Raw genomic sequence first — 12,695 nt, forward strand, 5'->3', positions numbered from 1 at the left:
CATCTATTTGGTGAACAACTCATTTGATTAGTTATTTGTTGCTTTATAACAATGCATCCCAAAATTTAGTGATTTAAAACAGTAATATTTTCTTCTTTCACATGCTTTCTATTCTTTTAAAAATATTTTATTTATTTATTTCTAAAGAGAAGGAAAGGGAGTGAGAAAGAGAAGGAGAGAAACATGGATTGATTCCCTGACTAAGAATCTAACTGGCAACTGTTCAGTGTGCAGGGCGATGTCCAACCCACTAAGCCACACCAGTCAGGGCTGTCTCATTTTTTCTATGGGTTATGAATTTGGGAGTGGCTTAGGTCAGAGTCTGTCATAAAGTTGCGGTCAGACATTGCCTGTGACTGCTATCATTTTAAAGCTTGCATAAAGCTGGAAAAACCAATTCCTAAGTGGCCCATCACATGATTGGCAAAATGGCCTCTTGTTTCTAGACCTCAGTTCTTCTTCATGTAGGACTCATCACAGGCTGGCCTGTTTCAGTGTCCTCAAAGCTTGGCCATTGACTTCCCCCAGATTAAGCAATCCGAAAGATCTAGCAAGACACTTCAATATCTATTATGACCTAGCTTTATAAGTCATACATTATCACTTCCATCAAGTTCTATCAGCCACAGTGGGATCAGCCCTGATTTCATTGTGGAAGGAGAACACACAAAATAATGTCATGAATAACAAGATGCCTGGTTGATTGGGGGTACCTTGAAGGCTTGACATTACACCATTCAAAATAGAAAATGAACTAGTTTCTCATGGCTTATTACTAGTGTATCCTTGCTTGCTCCTGGGAATCATCTCCTAAGGGCCATCTTCATACTATTTTGTGAGAATTCCCCTAGAACCAACATCAAGTTTATTGGTCTATAGTTTCTGGAATCTATCTCTTTGTCGTGTTTTGAAATTTTGAATTTTTCCTGTTTTCAAACTTGTGGTACTCCTACATTCCAAAGATCACTATAATCACATCTGCAGGTATGCTTTTTAAAAAATTTTTAACTCTGTTATTTTTATGAACCTGGAAATTTGCCTCTAAGCACAACAGCTGAGTACTCCCTATGAATCAATTTTCTATCCTGTCCTCTCCTCCACCATTGTGTAGTGTATCACAATAATTTTTGTTGAATTAATGTGTTCTCAGAACATTCTTGACTCTGTGTGCATGTGTGTGGGTATATGTATGTTGCTCTCTACAAAACAGAACCACGAAAAAGAATCACATTTATTGATATACATATATCAAGAAAATATATATTCTTATAATTTATTATATACATTACATATATACATTATATATAAATTGCATATATGCATTTTATATATAATTTCTAGATCATCAACTAGCTTTTCTGTTATTTCTCAGAATAAAATCAAGAGTAGCAGTTTTTCTTATGGTTTCTTTTATCTTCTAATAAATGGAATCATCAGCATGGAAATTGAAGGACTTATCAGATCATGTTTTTTCTTTTAGAAAAAATCTAAAAAAATAATTTTAGAATGAGTTATATCTATATATATCACCTGGAAACAGATTATTGATATATGTCGTTAAGTTGCAAGGCAGTGTATATTGTATGGTCTCATTTTTGTTAAAATAATAAAAGGGAACAATAGGATAAGGAGACAGAATCACATTTGTGTATATATGTGTGTTTTATAAAGTTTATGGTTGTGGAGAATGTTGTAGAAAGATATACACAAAATTGTTAACATCCTGAGGGATGGAGTGGTGTTGGTGGTATGGGATTGGATGGAGAAGTTACAGATTGATACATTTTTCTGCATTCACCTTTGAATTTTTCAACTGATTACGATGAGTATGTACCAATTTTGTAAATTTTTCTAATATAATAATATAAGATATTAAAAATATGTTCTCTATCATTATTACTGCCTCCCCTAGCAGCAGTATTGTGATCTGCACTTAGGAAAAAGTACTGCCCATATAGTTCCTGTCATCAGTCTGTAGCATACTGCCATAATGATATCACTTGTGTTTCTCTTCTTTTTTACCCTAAATCAAAATAATATCCATTTTACTTATGTGATGTATTCTTTTCTACATAATACAAAATTTCTTAAATTTCAGTACTATTTTTCCTTCTATGAGTTTTTTTTTCCTCTTCAAAATATGCATTCTCTAGTTGTGGACTGCTAATCACAACTCATTTTCTCAAACCTCAGTAATATTTTGGAGATTAAACACATACATATTTCAACTTCACTACATTCTCTATACATTATACATTCATAGTCAAATACAAGTTTTGTTGGCTCTGAAGCTTTTATAATTTAGGAAACCAACTTCAAAAAAGAAATGTAACCCTATGAGATCACACGGAGGGTTACATTTCTTTTTTGAAGTGGGCTTCCTAAATTATAAAAGCTTCAGATCCAACAGGGAGTGGGAGGGGGAGAGAGGATGGAAAGGTACAGAGAATAAGTAGCATAAATGGTAGGTAGAAAATAGACAAGGGGAGGGTAAGAATAGTATAGGAAATGTAGAAGTCAAAGAACTTATATGTATGACCCACGGACATGAACTGTAGGGGGGGAATGTGGGAGGGAGGGAGTGGGCAGGATGGAGTGGAGTGAAAGGGGGTGAAATGGGACAACTGTAATAGCATAATCAATAAATATATTTTAAAATAAAAATAAATAAAATCTTTAAAAAATGTAAAGCTGTTAATACAGAATTCTAAGACCACTCCCAGGACCTTAGAAGTGCAAGTGAGGTATCTTGAAGCATACACTTCATTAGCTTCAAGATACATGTGTTCCTGTTCCCATTTGTGAAGGATGAAGGAGGGTAGCTACCCTGAAATAGCTGGGTTGGGAATTCCAAGACTAGGATTGTATGGTTTCCAAAGAATGAAAAGACTGAGACAAAAAGGAAGCCCCATTACCAAAGTTAGAAATGTATTTGACTTTTGGTTTTAATTCCCATGTTTTAGTTCTCTTTATAAAAAATTATCTTTTTATAGAGTAGCATTCCAATTTTCAGTAGCAATGTGAGACCTGTGTTCAGCTAAGATCAGATTTCCCAGACCCCATTTTAGAAACAAGCATAGCTCAAATCATGCTGAGCTTAAGAGCATTCCATAACAAGTGACAGAAGCTTTGCAAACTATGGTCAGAAGGCACACTTCATGACCTTTAGTTTGAGAAACATAAGGTGGCTTGTTGCTTTGTCCCCAGAAGAGTGGCATATAAAAAAAAAATCAAAACTGGTAGCAAGAGTTTTGAGGACTGTGGCAGAAATCCTACAGTTGCAAAGGTGTCTCCATAAATAATAAAGAAAACCTTAAGAAGGTCCTGTATCTCATTGGTTCCCAAAGGGGGTCCCTCCCTCAACAAGAACTTCCTGAGTGTCTTTGAGATAATCTGCCCTAGTCCCTCACAGATGTAATGGGAGATATTGGACTTGGAGTGGTTTCAACCACAAATGTGCAAAAATAAGTATTTAATAAGATTGCTATATAACCTTATTTCACTATTCATGCCCAAGACCAGTAATGTAGATAGCAAACCTGCCCTACTAGAAGTTTGCATGATACTGTACTCATATTTAAACATGAGGTATCAAGGTAGAGGAAAACCAATAAATCAAAGAACTTTTTGTTTGTATAAGTGTTTAATAAATATTTAATGAAACATTATATGAGATTCATTTGTAAAATGTCTAAAATATATATTGCCAATCATAAATGTGTAAATAAAAAATAAGAAAAAGGAACCTAGAATCTTCTGAATCTGTATTTTTCATAACATACACATGTTCTTGCATTATAATTTCTCCATTTTATGGTGATTAGTAATTTATATAAGAAACAAATATACAGATCTTTGTATACAGAGACATGAGTACTGATTTTAGAGTTGTTTTTGCAAAAAAGGGTGGCTGGATGTAGAGAGGGGAGGTGTTATCAAGGACAAATATGTGAAGAGATGCACACTGGACCTCTGGAGGATCAAACCTGTACCTTTGGCACCATGTCTATAGTACACCTACCAACTGAGCTAACTGGCTGTAACCTTGCCATTTAACATCTCAGGTCTGCTAAACACCATTTTTAAAAACACAACTTCCTTCAAGTCTGCACTGAATTAAGGTTTGTTTTCAGCCAAAAAAAAAAAAAAAAAAAAAAAAAAAAACCAAACCCAAAACAAACAAACAAAAACAACAACAAAAAACCCTCTCTATAAGGAATGGGAATGGATTTTAATAATTTTAAAGCATTGGAAATTGATGGCTTTTTTTTCCTCTGGAAGATTTTTAAGCTTGAATTCCATTTTTCCCTGTGAGATGATCCACTAGGTAATCTCTGCTCAGGCAGGTCACTGCCTACTCTTGGGCTATAACTGGGTTCCATTTCTTTCTTTTTTTTTTAAATTAATTTATTTATTTTTATTCAGTTACAATTGTCTGCATTTTCTCCCCATCCCTCCACCCCACCCCAGCCAAACCCACCTCCCTCCCCCACCTGTACCCTCCCCCTTGATTTTGTCCTTGTGTCCTTTATAGTAGCTCCTATAGACCCCTCTCCCCACTATCGCCTCACCACTCCCCTTCTGGCTATTGTTACAATGTTCTTAACTTCAATGTCTCTGGTTATATTTTGTTTACTTTTTTCTTTTGTTGATTATGTTCCAGTTAAAGGTGAGATCATATGGTATTTGTCCCTCACCGCCTGGCTATTTCTTTTTATATGGCTCTTGTTATTTCTGCTAGGAGGGCTTGAAGGCTGAAAGTGGTAAAAAGGAACTGGATAGCTCAGGGACCTAGCTAATGTCATCTGATCTCACTTACCCTGAAGCTTTTTTGAATTTGGCTCTTCTTCACACAGTCTCAAAATATGCACCAGGCCTTCAACAGTCATTGACAAGTGGGCTCTGGAGTCAGGCTGCCTGAGTGGGAAGCCAGGTTCCTGGTATTACTTGCTGTGAGGCCTTAAACAAGGTACTTCATCTCTCTGTACCTCAATTTCCTTGCTTAAGAAATGGAGCTAATTAAGGAAGAATTAACCTGGAAGAATTTTTTGACAAAATTAAATTAGATAATATACACAAAAACACTTAGCCCAGAATATGTAGCAAGTACTCAACAAATTCTAGATATTAAAAAAATACCAAGAAACTTTACAATGCACTCAAGACCTTAAGATAACAGAATGGAATGGAAGAGAAAGAGATGGGATAAATATGGGACATAAAGTGTTGGCAGAGAAATTATTTCTGGGTAAAACACAGTCTGACAAGTTCCTATACCCTGGATGGACTACTGTTATTTTTATGCAGTTTGAGGTTATGAAAGAAAGAAAAAAAACGCTTTGAAAGAGGGGAGGGAAAGTGATGGTTGTCAGCGGTAAGGGAAAAGAAATGCTGAAGTGGAAAGTAAGTACCCTATTTCAAGATTTTTTTTTTTTTCTGGACTGAGCCTAATGCTTGGAGACCATCTATTTGCCTTCAGGTCTGCTGTGACCTTCCCTAAACCGGCCACAAACATTCCCATAATGCCAGTTTACAAAACACATTTTCCTGATTTTCCTTGCTTCCTTTTTCATTAAAAATAATATGCACTTTTAAAATGTGTAGGTTATCTGTCCAGTTCCAGTCAAACACCTAAAGCTTCCTCTCCACCCCTGAAAGGGGTTCAAACCTGCATTGGACTAATCCCTATGGAGACATGAAGCTGCTAGCCTCCAAGGAAGCCTTGCAACTAGAGATCCCAATGATATAGCCTGGATTTTTTTGCCTGGTCTGGACTTGTCCCCTTCCACAGGCTTAAACAATCTCTGCAATGCAGTGGAGTGGTGGGGGTGGAGCACAGGGCATTTCCCTATACCCTAACTTCAGCAGACCACATTGTCAAAAAAAAAGTCTTAACTTAGGAACACTTCTTCCCTTTAGCAAAGTTTATCTCAGAATTCCTCTAAATGTTGTACTTCTTGACTCCGTGTCTTCATTTCTAAAAATTAGATATGTTTATAAAAGAATAACTTTCTATTAACTAACTCACCTGCCCATCTGTAATTATGAAATGTTATTTTCCAGTAATGTATTTTTTCTTTTTTTGTCCTTTTTTTAAAAAAATTTTATTGTTATTCAATTACAGTTGTGTGCCTTTTCTCCCCATCCCTCCACCCCACCCCAGCCAATATAATTTTTCTTTTTTAAAATTATTTTATTGTTGTTCAATTACAGTTGTCTGCATTTCCCCCTCCCCCAATCCCCACCACCCCAGCCAAACCCACCTCCCTCCCTTGCTTCCACCTTCCCCCTTGGTTTTGTCCATGTGTCCTTTATAGTTGTTCCTGAAAACCCTTCCTCCCCATTACCCCCTCCCTCCTCCCCTCTGGTTACTGTCAGATTGTTATGAAATGTTATTTTCACATTCACATTTAGCAAGATACAGAAGAGTTTTAATGATCATCCAGGAATTCTTACACTGTTTTAAAAGGGCAAGATTTTGTGCAGTGGAGTTGTCAAGATTTGAATTCTTGGAATATATAGTTTCTGCATTCATATTTGAATTAACGTTAAAAATTCGATCTAGAACACTCGAATTTCTTTTTGTGGAGAGGTGGTAGTTGGTTTTCTCCACACACATTAACAGAAGATTTTCTTTATTTAGCCAGACCTGGTTCCTCAGACAGGCTGTGGTGATTACAGAGCTCAATGAGCCTGGAAGTTAAGGAATGTAACGAGGTCAAACTCAGAAGTTGAAAAAGATATGAAATAAACAAAATACACCAATATATAAAAATAATAATTACAAAGGTTGGAAGCACGGGTCAGAAATGGTGAGCTCCAGGTCGTTGGGAAGAATTGTTTAGGCAAATATTCCTAGAGAAGGTAAAAATTTCTTAGTTAAAAAAGAAAGAAGGAAGTGAACGCCCCATATCAATTTCGACCCTGGAGTGCAGGACAGCGGGTGTGTGAAAGGTGTGTGCGCTGCAGGAAAAGTAAGCAGCTTCGAGACATTTTTCTAAAGTGCTCTTCGCAGTTTAAGTGTAATTTAGAATGCGTTTAGTTTTAAGCACAGACTCCATTTCCCATAAAGTCTTCAAAAGGGTGAAACGCATTTGTCAGATTCTTTTAAACCGTGCCTCGGGTACTCTGCTTTTTGAAAGTGGGATAATGGAGGCGAAGAGTCTGCGCGCAGGGAAAAGTTTTGCAACAAATGAGCGAATAAATGAAACCCAGCCGGAATGCTGGGGACCAGGAAGGACGCAGGGACTTTCTGTCTGCTTTGAGAGCACGATGAACTGCAAACCTAGGACCGGAGTAGCGGGGACTTGTCTCTCTTAATTCCCAGCACCTGTAACAGGTGCGGTTCCGACTGAGAGGTCAGGGCCTGGTACCAACTAGCTCTACGCCAGAAGAGATGAGGCCCGCCTCCAGGGGACTTCGCTGCGGCCCAGTTCCCGTGCAGTGTGCGCTGGGCTATAGGCTTTCAAAGCCAAACTGCGGTAGCCCTGCAGCGTATTTAGTGCTCTCTCCCCTCCCGCACAGGGTCTTGCCTAGGTCTGACCTCTAACCTAGTGGCAAATGATTTCCTGATCTAACTTGAATCTTTGCAATAAATGGAACAATAAAATCAGAGGGTTAGAAGAGAAAATAGACAACCAGAAAAGTCGCCAAGGGTTTCGTGGGGAGATGGGGGCGCGGGCTGTTTGAACTGTCGCAGAGCTGTGGGTCCCAGACTGGGAGAGTTGCGGGCTGGGACCGGTTTTCCGGGGCTGGCAGCTGCCTCGAATAAGTTTCCTGTGGAACACTCGCCAGCGGGGGCGGGGGCAGTGGGCTCAGGGGTGGAGATAGGAGGGGGCAGTAGGACGGGGGAGGCCGAGAGGGGCTGACTCCCAAATTGTTATGGCCCTACAGCACCTCCCTGCTCCAGTGCCCCACCCTGGCCCCCAGCCCGCCTCCACGTGGCGGGGCTGCACACCTAGCGATGTGACGCTGCACCAATCCCCTTCGAGCTGCTTCTGGGGGTGGTCCCCACTCCTTGCACCGCCCCCCTCCCCACCCTGAAACTTACCCACTCTGCCCAGGCAGACGCTGAGCTCTTGCCAGCGGAGCGTCCTTCTAACTTCTAGGTTCCTCTAGCTTCTTGGTCTCGGAGACGGAATTTCAGGCACCTTAACCAAACTTGTCTTCCTGCCTCTTACACTCTTGCTTCTTCCACTCCTAGCTCTTTTCCCTAGTTTTCCTCCTTTATCTCCCACGCCACAAATCCTGGTCCCCCATTCTTCCGTCCCCCATCCCTCAACTTCTTAACTGCCTCCACCTCAGACACCCGGAGTGTACCTAAATCAGTCGCCCACTCCCATTCAACTTGAAGCCATGGCGGGAATTGGAGGTTGGAGGGACAAGGAGATCACGGACTTGGGTCACTTGCCGGTGAGTAGAAGAAACCCATTGCCCATAAATTGCTCTTTCTTTGGGTTTTGAGAACCCGGGGAGGCTACAGGTGTCCAAAAGCTAGACTAGGCTAGAACTACGACAGAACCACGGGTGCTTGGGTGGAGAGGGGGCTTGTGGAAAAAGTGCCCCCTGGACTCCCTGGCTGCTCCAAACTCAAGGAAAGGCAAAGGGACTGGAGGAGGTGGAGGAGGGAGAATAGGGTGTGCTTATGCAGGCCCTAAACAGCAGGACATTTTCTAAATGTGTCTCGTTTTGTCTAGTGGCGCTCCGGTACCTGTCCTACCAGGAGAGGCCAAAGAGGGCGACGAAGCATGGCTTCTTCAAAGCACTCCTCCCTGTCACCCCTACCCCATCGTCGTTTTCTTTTCTTTCTCTCTCCCTCTCTTTTTGCCTGCCTTCCTTCCTCCCTCACTCTCTCACTCTCTCTCTCTCTCTCTCTCTTTCTCTCAGCTCTGTCTCCTTCCTCCCTCCCTTCCTTCCGTTTTCTTTCTCTTTCTTTTTCTTTCCTTCCTTCCTTCTTCCCTTCCTTCCTTCCTCCCTCCCTTCCTTTTTTCCTTCCTCCCCCTCTCTATTTCTCTCTTATTTTCTTTTTTGTTTTTGGACAGCAGAGATGCCCACTTGAGGAATGACCTTTACTTTGTAGGTGACAGTGGGCTAGAAAATTAAAGCATTGGAGTTTCACTTGTCTGGCCTTTCTAAAAACACTTTTCTAAAGCCTTATTCTGCTAGAGCACTGTTGCTGATTTGGTATTGTGGAAGCAAAAAACCTCAATGCCACTCAAAGAAGTGAATTCTGCACACCCCAATTTAAAAACAAGTGTTTCTCTCACTAGCTCACTAGATTTAACCCATTTTCATGGTTTTCATTTGTGGATTCTCCTTTTTCTGAATGTTCAGTTTTCTTCCAAAGTTGTGATTGATTGATGAGCTATTATTGCCATTGTTATTACTAAACTAATTATTTTAGCAACACCATTTATTCCATTGGCATCTGGTTTCTGGCAGATACTGGATCCAGAACAAATCCCTTTTTAAAGTTATCTTTTTATATTGGCATTTAACTGGAACCCTCTCTTGAATGCAAAGGGCCCCTGGACACTCTGAAATAAAATAAGCGTGCATGGACTGTAATGATCTTGTGTTGGGAAGAACTAAATATTAATCTTGAGGTTATGGGATTTTTCAAAGATGCAGTGCCTTAATTTTTTTCATATTTGGCATTTAAAGATTGTCTTGATGATGATAGATGCCTGTACATAAAAAATAGGGCACTATCCACGCCTCACCTAAATAATTTTACACTAGAATGGTATGGAGCATGAGGATGTAATGTACATGTATAACATTTTAGCAAATTGTTCTTAGCCTTTAATAAGCATGCTGAATTAAAATATTGGCATTGTGGTTATTGATGAAGTCTCATAAAATAAAGTCACAGAATGTTAAATGATTAAATGTTTTTCCATACTGCACGTATCCAGTGCATACATGAATATGTAGAACTCAATTGGTAGTTTCCTTTCTGAAAAGAACTTTCATATTCTGACTAGACTTGCTCCCAAATAAAAGTGTTAAAACAATGAATGTAATGTTAGCCTCCTTCAATATTATCTGTGTATGGTGGGAGAAGGAGGAAAACAAGCAAACTAAGGCAAATATGTGAAACTACAGATGGGCAAACTGAAACAAACTCTTCTAAACTTGACTAGAGAGGGGAATGGAAGGACTTCATAGAAATGATAGAGCAGGAATTTCGAAACCCAAGGAAAGAAGAAAATGTTTTCTTGCCATACAGGAAAATGGGGGGAAATAGTCCAGACTAACTGACTGGTCATGGCCCAGGGACATAACAACTTGATGAGAGCAGAGAAGATAAGGAGAAAGGCTGCAAACTTTACAGTGTAGTTTAGTGGAATATCAGTTTTCTGGGGGTTATGGTGGTGTGGAGGGGAGAAAGACAAGATCTTTTTTTAATATTCTTTATCTTGTGATGAGCTTTTATTTTTTTTAATTTTTATTTTTGTAATTTTTATTCAGTTACAGTTGTCTGCATTTTCTCCCCATCCCTCCACCCCACCACAGCCAGTCCCACCTCCCTCCCCCACCTCTACCCTCCCCCTTGATTTTGTCCTTGTGTCCTTTATAGTAGCTCTTATAGACCCCTCTCCCCACTATCCCCTCCCCACTCCCCTTGGCTATTGTTACAGTGTTCTTAATTTCAATGTCTCTGGTTATATTTTTAATGTAGCAGTAGGGATAAGACACAAAACCAAGCATTTATGCATACCCTCATTTTACAGACCTGATGAAAGTCTCATAAAGTCCTTAACTTCTAACAATTTCTAAATTTTTATTATACAGGAGTAATTTTATATCTCGTTGTGAAGGTCTTCATCTTAACAACTTATACATAACTATCCCCTCCCCAAACATCCAGCTCTAAGAAATCTAGCATAAAAGTAATACCCCCTTTACAATTTTTTTTAAATGTCACATTTTTAGGGATGTGAATAGTTCACTGCCACTTTGGTCACTGGGGCATTATTTTTAGTGATTTGGAGTTTCTTTGCATTTGACTTATTTTCTGAGTCTCTGAAGAACTAAAAGTAAATGAAGAGGTCAAACAACATCTACATTAGCTCCTTGGAAGTTTGCATTTTGAGAAAAAGTAAAGATGATACAGAAAGCAAAGAAACCTGCATGTGAAGGGAACCCTTTTCATAAGTTTCCTTAAAAGGAAGGTCAGAAAGTTGGCATCTGCCAACAGCAAGTATACCAATTTGGCAACTGCCAGACAATGAAGGGTGATTCAGACCTTAGAGATTCATGTTGAGAAATAAAGTCTTGCAGAGTATAAAATAATTAAATACAGGTATGGTTTAAGATTGATATATTATGTCCTTTGTAGGGCTGGCCAGCCAAAGGACAAGAGGACCCAGAACGTTGAGAGAGGTCAGGCTTGCTGTGCAAATTGGGATTTAAACAAAGTGGTGGACAGGTATTTTGGGGGAATTTTTGTTATTATGTAGGTATTTTTAAAAACCTAAAATAGTAAGCAAGAGTGAAACTTAGGGAAGCAGGAAAGGGGTGAAGGAATTTTATAATTTTTTGCATTATACACTAAAGTTAGAGACACAAGAGAGCCAAGTTAATAATCAGAAATGACAAGTCAACTATATTTTTGTTTGCTATTTATTGGGTCGCTGTAATTTTTTCCAGATTGACTATTGAATAAATATTTCCTACAGGCAATGAAACAAATACAAAGATTAGTGGTTTCTGCTTTCTTTTTGGAAAAAAATTCAAATATATATGTCTGTGTGTGCACGTGGATTTTTTCCACCTTGCTTGCCAGCAATACTTGGAGTTTTGTATGTGTGTATACACACATACACACACAATGACTATGCCGCTGAATCCTTGTAACTGGAAACTATCTCCAAATCTGTCATATCTTCATTATGATAGTCGTCTTTGCCTTCTGTGCCCAGTATGGTAATGACATTCTTCATGGCTGTGGCCTTGGTATTTGACATAGCCATGTGTAGTCCTAATCTATATTGGGGTCAGAATTAGACAGGCCTGGAGGACACTAACAACAGAGGTGATCTGAAATAGCACAGGTTCCAAAACTGTATTTAAATTGCATTAGGTTTATGTTTAAATAGAAATGGCAGCTCTCCCAGTCTTCCAACAGCCAGACCAAACATGTTTTCCACACTCAGTCACACTTCCCACTTTACAAAGTCCCTAAAGCCCCAGTTTTCAAGCAGTTTTACCTTCTTGTCCACAAGGATTGAAACATTCAGGATCTTCTCCATCACATATTCTAGAGCATCACCTCAGCATGACACTGTATTTCAATCTATTTTCTCAGACTTTTCTACTTTCTAGAACAGTGCGTTTTATGTTAATGCACAAGAATAGTGCACAAGAATCATCTGGGTGTCTTAGAACTCATCCCCAGAAATTCCAATTTCATAATTCCGTGGTAGGGACAGGAATCTCTATTTTAAATAAATTTCCCTAGATGATCCCATGTAGGGAGAGTCTATATAGTCCACAGTTTGAGAAACACTGGTCTAGAAGAAGAGATTATTTCTCTAAATTTTGAGCTTGAATTGTGAAGTCCATTCCTCCACTATTTCTGAAACTCACTCTGGAACTTACAGTGTTATTATATCTTCTATTTTCAGGTTCTTTCTCCACAAATACTTTTCATAAAATTGTTATTTTTAAAAAATGTTAAAAACAAAAGA

At 39.1% G+C, this 12,695-nt stretch overlaps 1 protein-coding gene across 1 annotated transcript in view; it reads left to right on the forward strand.

The window, feature by feature from the left end:
• The window catches only part of NRK (Nik related kinase), a 315,957-nt gene that overhangs the window by 49,934 nt on the left and 253,328 nt on the right, over positions 1–12,695 (forward strand). Inside the window, 2 exon segments of the mRNA XM_053916916.2 lie at positions 7,073–7,296; positions 8,305–8,412. Of these exon segments, the coding sequence (XP_053772891.2) occupies positions 7,073–7,296; positions 8,305–8,412 (332 nt within the window).

Source organism: Desmodus rotundus, chromosome X (genome assembly GCF_022682495.2).
Source record: "Desmodus rotundus isolate HL8 chromosome X, HLdesRot8A.1, whole genome shotgun sequence".
Lineage (NCBI taxonomy): Eukaryota > Metazoa > Chordata > Mammalia > Chiroptera > Phyllostomidae > Desmodus > Desmodus rotundus.